Source organism: Anas acuta, chromosome 10, assembly GCF_963932015.1.
Source record: "Anas acuta chromosome 10, bAnaAcu1.1, whole genome shotgun sequence".
NCBI classification, from domain to species: domain Eukaryota; kingdom Metazoa; phylum Chordata; class Aves; order Anseriformes; family Anatidae; genus Anas; species Anas acuta.
The window spans coordinates 17597420-17614143 of NC_088988.1; the positions used below are offsets into that span (position 1 = coordinate 17597420).

The 16724-nt window shown below is 36.2% G+C and overlaps 1 protein-coding gene across 9 annotated transcripts in view; it reads right to left on the bottom strand.

The window, feature by feature from the left end:
- Positions 1-671: 671 nt before the first annotated feature.
- ADCY7 (adenylate cyclase 7) overlaps positions 672-16724 on the bottom strand; it is a 62672-nt gene continuing 46619 nt past the window's right edge. For all 9 annotated transcript variants that reach the window (XM_068693573.1, XM_068693567.1, XM_068693570.1 and 6 more), the window contains 13 exons: positions 15878-15975; positions 15071-15155; positions 13357-13494; positions 12082-12144; positions 11451-11501; positions 9952-10118; positions 7703-7784; positions 6971-7126; positions 6123-6269; positions 5602-5709; positions 4401-4515; positions 3646-3770; positions 672-3533 (listed from right to left, as the gene is read on the bottom strand). In XM_068693573.1, the coding sequence (XP_068549674.1) occupies positions 3387-3533; positions 3646-3770; positions 4401-4515; positions 5602-5709; positions 6123-6269; positions 6971-7126; positions 7703-7784; positions 9952-10118; positions 11451-11501; positions 12082-12144; positions 13357-13494; positions 15071-15155; positions 15878-15975 (1482 nt within the window). In that variant the 3' untranslated portion in view covers positions 672-3386. The remainder of the gene's footprint in view (positions 3534-3645; positions 3771-4400; positions 4516-5601; positions 5710-6122; positions 6270-6970; positions 7127-7702; positions 7785-9951; positions 10119-11450; positions 11502-12081; positions 12145-13356; positions 13495-15070; positions 15156-15877; positions 15976-16724) is intronic.

Consider the following 16724-nt stretch of genomic DNA (forward strand, 5'->3'; position numbering starts at 1 on the left):
TAACATAAAGACAAAACAGAATAATGAATTCTACTCTTCATTCCTAGTCTTATGGCCAGCATCACCTTTATACTTCCTTTCTTCCTCCTCCTCCTCTCCAAAAAGGAGCTGCAGAGGTGTTTAATTCCATTTTAAAATTTTCAGTTCTTAAAACTCATTCCAAAAAGTTTGAACTGTCAGCCTGAATACTTCTCCAGTAGTTTCTGTTATCAAATCATCGCAGAATAGGTTTTTGTTTTCTTTAAATAAAATATTAACTGTTGTGCTTTTTTCCCCACAGTAGTGGCTAATTGTAGCTAATTACTTTGAAATACTTCAGGGAATGAATTTTTCAATTAATATTTAACTCATTTTCTTGGTACAAGAGACGGCAAGATGCAGCACATTATTGGCTCAGTCCATAGCATCTTATTTCCCATAATTTATCTTTCATATAGTGCAGTAGAAGGCCAGATGACAGAAAACAGAGCATGGAAATTTTTCTTTAGCTGTTGAATGCAAGTATATCACACTACGTATTTTCTACTTAAATAAATTCTCAAAAATATGAGTATCAAATTTACTTAGTAAGTAAAAACAAATCTCATCAACTCTATAGAGATATATCTTATGTATCATGCCTCCTGTTTATGGGGAAACTTCATCAAAATAATTACAAAAAAACAAACAAGTTCCAGGAAGTTCTTTATTTAATGGTAAAAAGAAAAGTTTGTTCTTTAAAATAGATTGCTAATTCAGAACACATTATTAGCTCTTCAAATTAGATACAATGCCATTTTTACAGTTCAAAAAACCACAGTAATGCTGTAAAGATTTTCAAACAAGATTACTTCTTCAATCTTAAGTTTCACAGTTCTCAAGAAATGACTGCTAAAAACAATTACTTAAAGACAGTTGCCATGTAAAGTGAATTTATTCTCTGGTTGAACATAGCTTTCTTTGTATACGCTTCCAGTTCTGCTAAGTTAATGTCATTCTCAGATATAACCCCTTTTTCTTTACATGTGGTTTCCAACTTTCTCCATTATGTAAGCTAAAATTGAGCAGTGTAAGTACGCAATGTCCTTTTAAAACCACGACAAGAAAACAAACAAACTACTAATTCCAGTTCAAAAGCTACAGCTTTTTATACCACTTCAGTAAATGAGGTTAAGTTTAAGTTATGCCCAAGCAAGTTACTAGCCTGATCGGCAATATAATGTAAACAAAAGCATTTCAAAATGCTGTTACAGACAGCCAATTTTTCATAGATAACTTACACCTACATTCTACTAGTTCTATGAACAGAAACACTTCAGAGCCAGCTCTATCTATAGGCATAATGCACTTTCCAAAATATATTAGAGGCAAATCATGACTTTACGTAACATATGGCATCAAAGACTGCTGAAAGGAGCCTTTGACACATGCATGGTCCTTGTAAAACAATAAATATCTCAAGATAAATGCTTGCTGAGCATCTGTTACTACAAATGCACAACATACAGGAGTAGCAAAAGCTGTTTGAAAGTTTATTCAATTGCAACACTGATCTGATACTGACAAGATGCCAAGTCTGAAACTTCCTTCTTCAGCTGAGTCCATACATGACCCAGAAAACCTCAAACCAAGGTTTTCTAACATGCTATTTCCTGTCGGAGGCTTACTACAGACAGTTTTGACCTACCAAATTGAAAAAGGCTGTAAGCACAAGTTTTAATCCACAGTTGGACAATATCTAGATTTGTTTCTGTCTTGAAACATAGTCACTTCATCTTCTAAAGAAATTACACAGTAATTAGAAAGTGGCAGTAATGCATATGACTGCTTGTTAAAAACTTTTCCAGTATAGCTTAATAGTAAACCCAAAGATTAGTAAGTGCTGCTTTGTTTGTAGAAGCATAAGGATTAACAAAGCAGATGTACAACTTACTAATCACTGTGCTGTTTAGTCATACTCCGTGTGGTATGAAGGGGTAAAGGGAGAATCCATCCTTAGTTAATGCATACATTTAGGCAGGAGATATTATTATAAAATACTGTCATTCCACCAACAGAAAAGAGATTGATTACAAGAAGCAGAAAAATGCTAATTTACAAACTAAGAGCAAGCCGATTTCCATGATCATCTTACCAACGCACCAAGCATACTTTCATGTATGAAAATGTTAAGAACATGATCAAAATGTTAAGAGCATGAAAATTTAAGAACATTTTTCCACACTTCCTTTTGTAATTTTAAAAACCAAACTGTTTCATAAGCTGCATTGCATTTCAAAGGAATTCAAACCAGCAAGTAGCTCGTCAAATTGGAGAAACAAAAATAGAAGAAAAAAAAAAAAAAGGAAGAAAAAAATAAAGCCCATCTCAGTTGCAGTTCTGTTTGTACAGTATTAGAAACAGTAACAGTTACTATTTTATTAGTTCTGTTTTTCAGTTTCCAAACTGTTCAAAAATGCCCTCAAGGATACAGTCAGTATGCAGAATTCCAGCTGGATGTCAGTGATACAAGCCGTTATCTGAGCCCGTCTAACCAAGCATTCAGCATAAATGCAAAATGCAGGTGCCCAGTGCTCCTCAAGATTATTATTGTTGTTTTGGGTTCTTTTGAAATTTCAAGCCAGAATTTTTAAAGAACATTCTCCTATGTGACTACAAAATCTGCATGCAGATGCTAAATACAGAAGCACAGAAATACAAAGGATGATATGTATTAGAATGTAAACACTCAACTAGTTTAAAGATTTCTGAACAGCTGCTGGTCAGAAAAAACATTTGTACTACTGTAGAAGATAAGATAATGAAGAAGGGATCCAAACTGCGCAATTAATTCCCTCCACAACCAAAGGAGCTCAGCACAATTATCATATGATATATTGGAGTTTACTTGCATTTCTCTTTCTGTTATTCAGCTGTCTTCTGTCATGAAGTTTGTTTAACATTAAAAGCAGGGTATGCGGTGCCCAGAGTATCATCTCAGTACGTCTGTGACAAATGCAATACTGTGTGCAGGTGTGACAAAGAATGAAGCAGTGGAATGTTTTAAGGTGGTAAAGAGTTCTACAGTGCATCCATACAGGTGGTTACTGGAGCTGTTAGACACTCACAGTGCAGGGAAGGACAGGAACTAACCGAAAATGCTTCATGCAAATTCCAGGTAAATTCTCAAATAACTTCGGGAAAATGTAGTCTTTTTCAAACTGGTGGTTCCATGTCTTCTACAAACTTCTCAGAACTTCTTTCAAAAAACAACAACAAACATAACAACATTCTCCAATCTTTTGAAGTAGAAGACGTATGAAAGTATATATAGTTTTGAATAATCTCCTTTACATAAGGAGGGAAATTTTAAGTCTTCACAGAAGGGAGGCAGTTCTAAGTCTACTTTGATTAACTTTGTCATAGCCTCAGTTCAGTCCAATACCTTGGAATTTGGCTGTCTCAGTGCAAACAAAGTAAGTCCTCAGTTCTCCCTTGCCTTTGACATTAATGAGTCCCCTACATTCACATGAATATCCCAGCTCCTGTAGTATTCTACTTGTTTCTTCTGTGACCTTTGTGTGAAAAGAATTAGAAAACTCCTGTGAAATTCTACTTATTATTCAAATAAATAAATAAATAAACAATTAGAAATAATTTCTTAGACATTCCAAGGCTCACGTTTACCTGGATTTTCCCAAGTTCCCCCGTACTCTCCATTCTGCTAGCAACATTAACAGTGTTGCCCCAAATATCATACTGTGGTTTCCGAGCACCAATTACACCAGCAATCACAGGGCCATGATTTATCCCTGTATAAATAAAAGCAGGTATCATTACTAAAGTATGTAGTTATGTGTTACCTACCTTCATTATTAGCTATAAATTGTGAGCTTCAGGGAAATAAATTAAAAAATAAAAAAAAAGCACTAACCCTGCTACACTTTTCTGGCAGTATTATCACTGTTCTATAAAAATAGTACTGAACTTCATGAGATGGGAGGTCACTCATTCATTATATAATGGAAGTCCAAAATGAGCTAGGGCAGAGTTTATGCCAAAGCAAAATGTTTCTACTTTAAATATATAGAAATATGTATTTCTATAATGACAATACTGTCTTTAGCCGACAGTTAATAATTACAGACTATCTCCCTCTTCACCCATACCTGTAATTTTCTCCAAATTCATCCAGCTGCTGTCTTCCTATTGCTCCTTTCAGTGATTAGAAAAGCCCATCCCTGACATTTCTATAAGTTTGGCATATTTAAAAAGTGAGACAAGACAACACTACCTTCTGCTATTCATCATTTAATAATAATAAAATTACTGTATTCAGTTTTAAGCAGGGCTCCACGGAACTCCATTTATTTAAGTCATCCTGCCTCATTTTTAATTTCCAAGGAGCTGCAGAGTTCATGTTCTTCACAAACTGAACTTACCAATACGTAAGCGGAAATTGTTAAAGGAATGTCGGTTGATTCCATCCAGTTTACTCATCAGGGCAATTCCATATTCCACCATAATCCCAATGTGTGCATGCTGTCTCTCCTTATCCTACCATTTGCAACGTGTTAATGATCAAATAACAACACAGATAATTATATTAGACTGGTTTGTATTCAAAACCAGTACTGTGAACGAATAAAGTATATAAGGATGAGGCTACACAATGAAATTGCACAGTTCAACAAAAATTTAAAATGGATTAAATTCAATTGGCATGGCTAGTCATAATGAATTTATGTCTCTCCTACTGGATTCACAGAATTGCACAGAATCACAGAATGGCTGAGGTTGGAAGGTACCTCTGGATATCATCTGGTCCAACCCCCCAGCCAAGCAGGGTCATGCAGTGTGCATTGCACAGGATGGCATCCAGGTGGGTTTTGACTATCTCCAAAGACAGAGACTCCACCACCACTCTGGGCAACCTGTTCCAGTGCTTAGTCACCCTTACAGTAAAGGAGTAAAGGTTTCTCATATTCAGCCAGAACTTCCTGTGCTTTGGTTTGTGCCCATTGCCTCTTGTCTTGTCGCTAGGCACCACTGAAAAGACTCCGGCCCCATCCTCTAGACACCCTCCCAGTATTTTACAATTCCATATTTAGAGTTCCATATTTAATGTATATGCTATATAACATATAGGAAGAGCACCTGCACGCATCCTAATGTCACGTACAATCCTGCTAGCCTGAGTACAGAAACTGGTCTTAGTTCTTTTGGGTTACAGAATGTTTCAGATTCAGATCTAATGAGATATTTGAGGCTTCTCTTTTTGTGCCAGTTCTCAGCTATCTAAAGCTTCCTGTCAAATTATAAGATGGCTTTTTCTCTGGCAGCCATTCTTCCTTATCTCCAGAGCTATTCTGTTATGCATCTAGAAATGCTAAGCTACTGTAATCAGAGATAAAAGATGTAAGAAGTATGCAGTCTTGACTCTTGCTTAGAAACTGTGAATTCAATGAGACAAAACAGTTTTGTGATCATCCCCATTTCAGAAAGTTATCTTGGTGATTTACTTCCTTTTTTCCATCACACTTCATTCTGCTACTTTGAAACATACATGCATACACACAGCTTCACCAAACACATACAGCACTGAAGGTAGATTTCAGAAAAAAAAAAAAAAAAAACACATACCTGGTTGTTCTCTTGGCCTGGTGTAACACTGAGGCCAGCTGCTGCCATATAAGTGCTTCCAATGGTTTTTATTTTTTCAACACCACTAAATTTAGGTTTTAGCAAGAGCTGTTTGAAGGTAAGGAAAACAGAGACAGAGACTTTAATAGAATATTTCTGTGTGTGATTTAACCGGAAATCCTATGCTGCCTGCAATAAACACTGGACATCTGTAGGAACACTATCAATCACATGAATGTTAGATAAGAAAGCACAAAGTGTTCATTTAATCTTTTTGCTCTAACAGCTCGTAAGAGAAATGAAGCAACTACTGAAATTCACAACTTTGAAGCCATACTACTAACGAATTAGATGATCCCATCAGATGGAATATATTTTATTTCGAAGATTTCAAGGCTGAATTCAATATATTAGTTAAGCATAAAAGCCTTTTTTTTTTCTCTTTCCACTGCTAACAGATCTATTGAAACATTTTGCAGCAAAACCATAATCCAGTCCATTTTAGCCAGAAGCTTAATTACCTCATCAAAATCAGCAATGATTTCATTTAACAGCCGCAAGCATTCCAGACCCTCTTTATTGACATCACATTCAGTATAGAACACCTTAAAATCTGGCACTGATGCAAACATGACACAGACACAGTCATAAGATTGATGGTACCAGTCCTACAGGAAAACAAACAGTATAGTTAGATATTGTCAGCAGCTGACTTACACCACAGGCACTCAAAACTATGATTATTGTTTGCAAACAGTAATCAAATCACAATTTTCTTTGGAAACCAGCTACAGATCTTTACAGTTGGTGTGTCGAATTTTATCAGAAATATTAACAAAGTTGATGTGCCTAAGGAAAAGCTGCTGAGATATCTACATATCTCAAAGATTCTTATCTGTTCTGGACAGTGCCTGTTTTCTCCCACTTACCATAGCTTTGAAATCCGCAAAATATTTATTCTGATAACATGCTGGCAGAATCAAAAATGTCTTTGAAAAATCATTATCAATGAACTTTTCTCACAGGGTTGTTACCACAGAGATACTATCTGTTGGTGAACTAACTTCTTTAGAAAGAAGGTCTATCTTCTCCAGTGAATTATGGTCTTTAGAATGCAGTAAATCATTAAATATTTGCCAAATTCACTCTGCCCCAAAGCTGAACAATCAATTCTGAAACACAAATTTCAGAAACTGACACCAGAAGTTTGTGCTTTCTGAGCCTGTCTAGATAGCAGATTAGGTTTACAAAGTTCTTGGGATAAAAATAAGATGCAAAATATTGCAGTGTTCTGTGTGCTTGTTGGCCTGATGTTCTGTGTCACACTGGTCCAATTTACTGTCATTCATATGGTAGAGACTAAACATACCTCATTTCGTTTTTCACCAATGAAATATGCAGCGACATGTGCTGGAAGTACATTTTCCAGCAAAAGCCTGTTAACATTCTCCATCGTTTCAAACTGTTCGTGTTCTTTTTTAAACTTATTCTTCCACAGACAATCCAGTCGACAGTAATAATCAATCTGCAAATGAATCCGATACCATAACTTAAATCCATATAACATCTCACTTAAATATATAATGAGTTAAATTATTTCAAAAGCATAGTAGCCGTAAGATTTTTTCAAGACATTTTGAACTTAAACAGTTATGAACTGCGTGCCTCAAAAACGGAATCAGAAAAATATGAAGCAGTCACTCCAAATGAATGCCATTAAGGTAGCATCAGATGTATGTACAACAACGGTATTTTAATAAAACAACAACAACAACAATAATAATCACAGTAATAATACAGTGATGGTTTTGAATTGAATTACTACATTTAGGATAAATAATCACAACGGATCCAAATTGCAGGAATTTCTAAAAAGTTCTGACTTCTGTAATATACATACTATTGAAAAAATAAAAACGTTCCTGCCCTTTCATAGCAATTTTTTTTGGTGTTATCTACAGTCCACAAGTACAAGAGAAAAAAAAGATAAAACTATATACATTAATTTAGTGCACAATTTCAATAAATGACACTTTTGCATTGTATTTAAATCAACTTGCTGCAAGTAAGAGAATTAACCTGTTGCTTTTTATATACATACCTGTTTTGCAAGTAATATTAGGGTTACATAAAACAGAACCAGATATATATTAACCATTATCCTTGGCTCTTCAATGAAAAGCCTGAAAACAAGAAAACAATACAAAATCATCTGTATCCTTTAAGAAAATCCACACGACTAAGGGTTGGTTTGAGAGTGGGATGGAGAGCAGAAAGCATAGCAGAAGAGGATGTCTTTGTGCACATATATATTACCAATTCGTTCGTGCCAATGGCTGCCTGGTTACCTGATTACCCTGATAGTAAAGAAAGATAATCATTCAGTTCAGTACATGAACTGTGTCTGACACAATGACAAAATGGTGCTGAAACCTTGTTAAGTAGCTATTGTAATGAGATGTTCCCTCCCCACACTGTCCTACAAAAAAACAAACAAACAAACAAAGAAAAACACATAGTAAACAGAACCTTGAAATAGGAAAACAAACTTTCTTATTGTAGTGGGTTTACATGGCAAGGTTTTGGTAGCAGGGGGCCATAGGGGTGGCTTCTGTGAGAAGGATCTAGAAGTTGCCCCGTGTTTGGTAAGGGCCCCACTGTTGACCAGAGCCGAGCCAATAAGCGATGTTGTTTTGTGCCTCTGTGAGAACATATTTAAGACAGGGAAAAAACGCTGCGCCACACAGCAGCTGGGAGAGTGAGAGGAGTGAGGAACAGCCTTGCAGGGACCAACGTCAGTGAAGAAGGAGGGGGAGAGATGCTCCAGTTGTCGGAGCAGAAGTCCCCTGGGGCCTGTGGTGAGGACCATGGTGAGGCAGGCTGTCCCCCTGCAGCCCATGGAGTACCTCGGTGGAGCAGGGTTCCACGCTGCAGCCCGTGGAGGAGACCACGCAGGAGCAGGTGACCTGGCAGGAGCTGCTGCCCGTGGGGGACCCAGGTTGCAGCAGTTTGCTCCTGAGGGATGGACCCCGTGGTACGGACCCATAGCTGGAGCAGTTCCTGAAGAGCTGCTGCCTGTGGGAAGCCCACGCCGGATCAGTTCAGCAAGGATGGCATCCCGTGGGTGGGACCCCACAGCACAGGGGATGAGAGTGACTGGGAAGGAGCGCTATATACTGACCATAACCCCCACTCCCCTGTTCCCCTGCGCCACTCGGGGGGATGAGGTGGAACAGGGTGTATGGGGGGGAAGGTGCTTTTGGTTTCTTTCCTTTGTTTCTCACTTCTCTAGCTTGTTAGTAATAAGCAATAAATCTTACTGTCTCCCTATGCCGAGTCTGTTTTGCCCATCACAATAATTACTGCGTGATCTCCTTGTCCTTATCTCAACCTTTGAGCCCTTTTCATCATATTTTCTCCCCATTCCTCTTTGAGGAGGGGGAGTGAGAGAGCGGTTGTGGTGGAGCTGCCCACTCGAGAGGAACCACCACACTTGTTTGTGGAAGGGAAGCTGATAATAAATAAAAACCTGAATTTCTAGAGCAAATGTAACCATTAAATCACACCTGTGCAGAACTCCACAGAAATCTGAGAGATCATTCACATTTCATAGTAAAATCAGTCTCTTACCACATTATTCATTTTTACTAATGTATCAAAGTAAATTCTTGTGATATGGACAATCTGTGATTTCAAGGCTAAACTAAGAGCTCATTTAGGCTTTTTTAAGCACTGAGAACTCACAGCTAGCCTCTGCAAAATAAAATAATCCTAATCTTCAACTATGAGAATATGCTAAGAACATAGGAAACAGACTTGCAAATGAAGAGTAAAAGCTTTCCACATGTGATTTTAGTATTATTGTAGTTTCTTCAATTAGATCAGATAAGTTGCTGTTACTGTTCAAATTATCATGTAAGCAAATGAAGAGTTCACTATCCTGTTGGGCACCTCTGGCAAACGCAGCTTAGGAATCAGATTTATCAAGGCTTCACTTCACAGCTTACAAGAAAATCTACCCTACTATAAGACTGATATTCTACCCCTTCTTTCCTCCAGTCTTTAACGCAAGCTAATTTTCCAGATATCTTAAAAGCCACATGGTAGAATTGTTCAGAGAAACAAACAAACAGACAAACAAACCCCATACCTCCACTCTCTTTCCTTTCCAAGTGAATAAACAAGTAGAAATGATGATACTGTCTAATGAGATTTCTGAGTCATTAACTTTACGAAAAGGTTTATAATGTCTGACTCATGCCATTATGGTATTTCAATATTCTAGTAAGCGTACAAAGATCCAACATCTTAAATAGAATATTATTGTTCATAAGAAACTTTATACTGCACCTGGTATTGTTGGCGGATAGACTCGAGGTCCAAGGCTCTGGAAGGGTATTGAAAATGAAGAGGTATACAGTCACAGCAATAGACAGGAGGAGAACCTTGAGTTCGAAGCTCATTTGAAGAAATACTGAGCAAGCAATGAACCCCAAAATGCAGCAGTATGCATAATACTGTAAAAGATTTTAAATGCAGTTGTGTTATTCACACTTTATGCACATGCAACTTTCAAGCCATAGCAAATGCTTTAAGTTCATGACCATCATAAAAAGAAATTATAACCACTTAATCCTTTATTTTTAACTGTACTAAATGCAGAATTTAACACTTTTTATAGCTACTAGTTTTTAATTTGTTAAAGATGAACATTTAAACAAGAATTACATTAATATGAGTGGTATGAGTATTGAGAACTTATTTTCTGAAGACTAGTAATTTACTTATTTCAAGGTCAGGACTAACTTACACCAGCTTTATAGTCCAGTGAACTGGCTCTGAAACACAAACTCCTGAATTCTGGTCCTCTTTTTTAATAGTGCTCCCTTTGTAACCTTACGCTGATAGCACATTCCCATTTCCCCAGCTTGTAACATGTAAGGCTGTGAGCAGCTCTCCAGCCTTAGGCACAACTTCTTCATGAGAACTTTGATGCATTATCAAGCTAGAGCCATTATCCAATGGAAGGCATGAAAAATTTCATAAGGAAATCACAGTGCAAGCCTGGCTTCCACATTCAGCCAGCAGTTGGGAACTTTTGGAACATCAGTTGCTACAGAATTCATTGCAGAGACAGGATTGCTCTCCACTGCCACAGGTACAGATGTAGCTTACTTCAGTCTACAGACAATTCAGAAATTACCTCTGCTTCTGTTCCTCAAGAGTTTATTTATCTTTATGCACATAGGATCACATTATAGCAGCTTTTCACCCATAACAGCACTGACAGACCTACCACATATCTGGGAGATTATTAAACAAAGCAAAAATTTCTGATGAAGAAAATGAAGCTAGAAAATTTTTTTTGACAACTCAGAATCAGACCACCTATAGCAATGCATTGTACCAACTTTGTCATCCTAATGGCTTTGAGTATAACTTTCAAAAGATAATGAGCACACAGTTTCAACCCCACAGCCAACCCTCTGAGAGCACAAGTCTGTTTGCCATTTAAGCCCTTTCATTCTGCCACAGTACTTTACTGGGATAACTGCAAATTCAGTTCTCATTTCACAAACAATCACCACCCTGTTCTGCTGCTTTTCCTTAAAGTTCTAGACCTACTTTCAATTTTGCCTTTTTTTTTTGTTGTTGTTGTTTAAAACATCAGAAGTCATGCTTCCTTCATCACTGCAACAGCAGCAGAAACATCTCAATTTCCTTAAGAACTGTGATGCTGCCAGATGCCTAAAAAGCTGTTTTATACAGCAACAGAACCTGCCAGTTATCGAGAATATATATAGTATTCAAATATCTGAGTTTTAAAATAAAACATATTCACTACTTACAGTTTTCTCAGTGAAGTATTCAGTTGTGTCTCCAGAAGACTGATTTTCAGGCTTGTAAGAATAGAAAATCACTAGATGAGTACAATTTGCATTACATTATGTACGACTTTTCTGTCACAAGGACTTCGATTAAAAGGGTCCTCACACAACCTACTATGCATTGTTCAATAAAATGCTCATCACCTGAAGGGGTGACCAGGTAACAAATGAGCATCACAAAGATTTGAACAATCTCAAAATAGAAAGCTATTCTGAAGCTAAAGAGCTAAAATACTACGTCAGTAGGAATAATGCTTTTGTGCAGTTAACGAGTGCTGCACCTAACTATCCCTGACACAAATGCCAGGGAACACCTCTCAAAAGTGTTGAGTAACCAAAGTAAGCTAACTTTGGCTTTACCCGTAGTATGAGACTTTTGAAAATCCCTAGAAGATGCACGGTAAAGTCATGGGTAATAACAGAAAATATTGCTAGAACTGCCTTGCAGCAGTAGTAATCTTTGTGTTCAATGGTTTAAGAATTCTGTTTTAATAAAAGCAGGAAAAGATATCCAAACACTGCCATCCATCTATATTCTACACACTATCTAAGCCTCGTTTCATTTTATCTTAGAAATGAAGACGTTACTCACATAGATGGTGCCATTCACATAATTTGATCTAGTAACGTTTGCAGTACTGTTTTTTCCAGTAGTCTGATTTGTTAGCAAGAAAAAAAAAAAAAAAAAAAGACAAAACAACATACAAACTGGTTAGCAGGTAGTCATTCATTTTAAGATTTTTTGCTGCATGTTATACAGCGAGTCCTGATTTGGCTCTCTTTCAGTGCTACTGCAACTTAAGTGTTAGAACTCCATATCCCATACAGCTTCAATTAACTATACATTTACACACAAGGTAACAAGAAGGTTAGAATTGCCAAGTATTTACTTACTTTTTTATTTGGGGGTGAAGTTTCGCATTACAGCTAATCTAATCTAAGAGCTAACTGGCACAGACATTATCCTACTGTCTCCCCCACCAGTTTCACAGCTGCTGTTCCTGTTTTCTTTTGGGCTGTCTCTGGTGGTGTTTAAATGACACCACTGTGAGTCAATTCAAGGACCCAAGCCAGCAGAAAAACAACTTTACAAAAGCTACAATACAGCTTTCAGAATAAACTCCCCATGGAATCAGGAGAATGGCAGACTGAGAACACAGGATAGGAAGAACATCACCTTTGCTAGCTAGCTATCAGACAGGTTTAACTGTTAACATGATGTCACATAAAGCTTGTTTAAAACAAAACACAAAAACACAAATGACATGGTCTTGAGCATTACATTACATTACTCCAAAGGGTATTTTTTCATGTGTGTTCCCCAGGTGCAACACAATACTCAAACTAAATTTAAAAGATGGATTCTGCTTGCTTCTTAGTCTAGCCACAATGTCTTCGGTTTTAAAAGAGAGCTGAGCTATACACCTCCCCCTCCACCACCTATATTGTTCCTAGGTAGTGAGCATAACAGAGTAAACCACTTAACCTACATCAGCCAAACATTTAAACCCACGTAAAATACTTGAAGACCATCTTAGTGATGATAGTCATAATCAATGGTAATTATAAATGCCATCTTGAAAGCAAGAAGAGGTGATGGAAACATAGATCTCAAGTCTATTGCAAGAACTTCTAGTTCTACAAACTAGTAATTTTTTGTTTTGAATTATTTTACATTTTTACAATATTCACAAGATTTTTTATTGTTAATTTTAATGACATTGTGCATTACCCACGTGTGAATCAACTCAGGTGGAAACTGGACATCAGAAAAAAAAGCAAAAAGCAAAGTACTTAATAAAAAGAATAAAGAACATTGCTCGAAGTTACAATATGTTCACAGAATGAAGGTAATGTGATTACTTACCAAGTTAAAGATAGCTATAATCAGCAAGGCACCTATAGTGATGACTGCTAAAGGAAGCCTAAGTAAAGGCATTGTTTCCACCTTTTCTGAGATAGCACAAAGATGGCGCAGAAAAAGCCACCTTTCTGAGCAGTGCTTCTGTAAAATAAAATAAAATAAAAATATAGTTTTAATGATATGGCCAACGTTTTGGTATGTGTGAAGAAATATTTATAAATTTAAAAATACTTTTGTCTATGCAAAAGAGTCAAGGCTCATTGTTAGGATCCAAATTTAGAGCTGAATCTAGTAATTCAGATTTAATGCCTCATGCCTTAAATTCCAGACTTGGAAATTGAGATAATGACTTCTGATTTCAAAACTTATCAATGTTATCATTGGGTGATAACATTTTTTGAATGTCTACTATAAAAATAGCAAACTATGATCTGATTGAAAGTGCCAAATAAATATTAGTAAAAATATAGTGACAGCCTGCGCTGTATTTTTTATTCAGATATATAATACTTCACTAGAACTAAAGTTTCAGATGACTAAATCAAAACCAAAGACAGTTCCCTTGCCATCCTAATAGCCTTCATTTATTGCTTCAGAGAAAATATATTTGGTAAAGCATATGCTTTTAGAAGACTGCAAACATTGTTCAAGGATGCTATACTCAAAGACTGCCAGTGTAAAACTCAAGCCTGATGCAGTTGTCATCTTGGAATTTTCTTTTTTTTCTCCATGTGTTTTACATACGTAGAAACTATACGTGGATACAGATACACACACATCTCTATATAGACATACACACATAAAATCCATATAAATAAAAACTACTATGTAAATGCCGTGCATGTTATCTAACTATTTTTAAATTAATAATAAAATTTTACATATGTAGAGTGCACTGTTTTTACCTTTCCCTTTTACGCAATTTGAACCTGGCTCTGTAAGAGACCACCTTTCTGTGACAGATTTCCTGGAAGACCACCCTCATTAGTCTGCAACAAGATGATGGTGGGATGATCTCAACAGAACTTCAAAATGCTCTCCCACCCTTGCTCTAACACAATGAAGATTTGATGAGTGTAAGGAACACTCTAAAATTCCTTCCCTCTCCAACCCCCAGCCTCCAGACAGTTCTTGGAGAAGAGATGGAGTTTATTTCATTTTGCACAGTTGAACTCTGTCACTACAGGGTGCTTTATGTATTTTTAAACAGCAATTGCAGACATTTAATGATGCAATGAAAAATTGATGTAATGGTGAATTATGGTGAATTTCAAATTCTAACAGCTATGAAATCGTTGTCAATGAATTATTCATATGTTTGTAGCTTTCATAGGGCTTTACCAATGATTATGAAAACTAACCTTGCATTCAAACTCCTTGAGAATTTAATCTTGTTTCCAGTATGGAAACCTCAGGATTTACAATCAAAATTACTATTAAGAATAAACACGGGAAACAAACAAACACAAACATAAAAGCAACCCCATCACACAAGTGTTAATACACTCTTCCCTCCTAGCCATCTATTCTGGCACTCAAATAATTTCAAACTACAGTAAGAACTTCAAAATATGAGAATCTGTTTCAGGCAGTGCAATCTGCTGGTAACCTAAAGTTTCAGGCTTCTGCAACTCTTATTGAAATAAACAGCTTAATTCATCATCCTGTAAAATAGACTGAATTGTCAAATTATATCCACCTGCTTTTTAAAACTTACCATACATTTCTCAGCAAAGCATACAAGCAAAATAAGTACAATGATGATTGCAACAACACCAAAGGAGATTCCTAGTTTTGCAGTTCTAAACAGAAGAGAAAGCATTAAACAAAAGTGTTAAATGAAAATGTTTTTCAGACTGTACGTCAGACTAATGTTTGCTAACAGCATTTCTCAAAATTATAAATAGATTGTTCTTTTCTAATGGCACTGGATGTCCATAAAAATAGCATAAGTTATTGTTGCTCTCTGTTGCATAAATATAACTTTAAATTATTCCACTCCGTCACCAAGGGCCTGAACTATTACCCCCACGCATAAATCACATGGAAATTGCGCTGTGAAAAAAAGCAAGTATCCTATAAAGGTCAGAAACATCAAATATCTGCTTTCTTGGAGATGTGAGAAGAAACTGAAATAAAAAAAAAAAAAAAAAAAAAAAAAGGATTGCTGATCATTGTTTATTTTTTAAACCAAATAAACCCATTTTTCTATTCCTCACTCAGTCAGCAAGCTTACTATTTTATAACAATAGTTGGCTGTAATTATCAATCAACTGACCATCTCGCTGCATATATATCCAGTCATACATAGTATTTAAGAAATATTTCTATTTTATTTCCATACTGATATCTGGGCTGTTACGCCAACAATACGAATGCGCTCTTTGAGAGTCCTAGGAAGTGTATCTTTCTTAAGCATAATCCCTCAGGAACTCCAAAAGACTTCAAGAAGTTTCATGCACATGAGTTTCTTTTAAACCATTAGTTAATTTGAATTATAATTGATTAAAATACTGACACTTACTTTGGCATTATAAACATCTGTATCAGGAAAATGCAGAAGAACACAAAACTCGCACAGGCAAAGTAACTCTTCAGTTTTAGAATAGGAATGGTGCGATACTGAAACACAGATTATAACAAATCAGATTACTATAAAGAACAATTCCAGGATATTTTTTGAATCTATTACATCTTTGTGATTACATATGCATACACAAATTTATACTGTACTGTTCAAAACACACAGAACTAAAAGGCAACAAAAGAAAATCAGTGAACAAATATAAACACAGTCCAAAGCCCAGTCCAAAGAATAATTTCTAATCTAGAGGGAAATCCACCCCTGAGTATGTAAATCAGCACTTCAGATACAAATGATGAAAATTTTACCAAAAAAAAGGATATACACACAGTATATATAGATAGATAGATAGATATACACGTTTGTGTGTGTGTGTACCAGCAACTATGTAAGGTGCATCACAGCACAGTGAATCAAAGAACAGAAAACTCTACCTAACAAATAATGGTATTATACTTGCAATGAAGCAACCAGAAAATATATATATATTTTCATTACATTTCATTTTTTTAATTCTCATTACTTTTGAAATAAGTTCTTTATATAATAAAGCTGATTAAAATCCTACTGGCTCCCTCATGGCAAGAATTTAACCACAGGTCAGAAACAATCTCCTTTAATTTCACACTAATAATCAGCATTATCAAGGAAGAGTGACCAGCTCAAATGAATCATGAGATCTGCTTCCCATTAGTTATCAAAAGCCTCTCTGGGTATGCAGTCATATCTAGAATCCAGTTTAAGAATGAAAACAGTTTCAAATATACTCATGCTGCTCTGAAGTGCA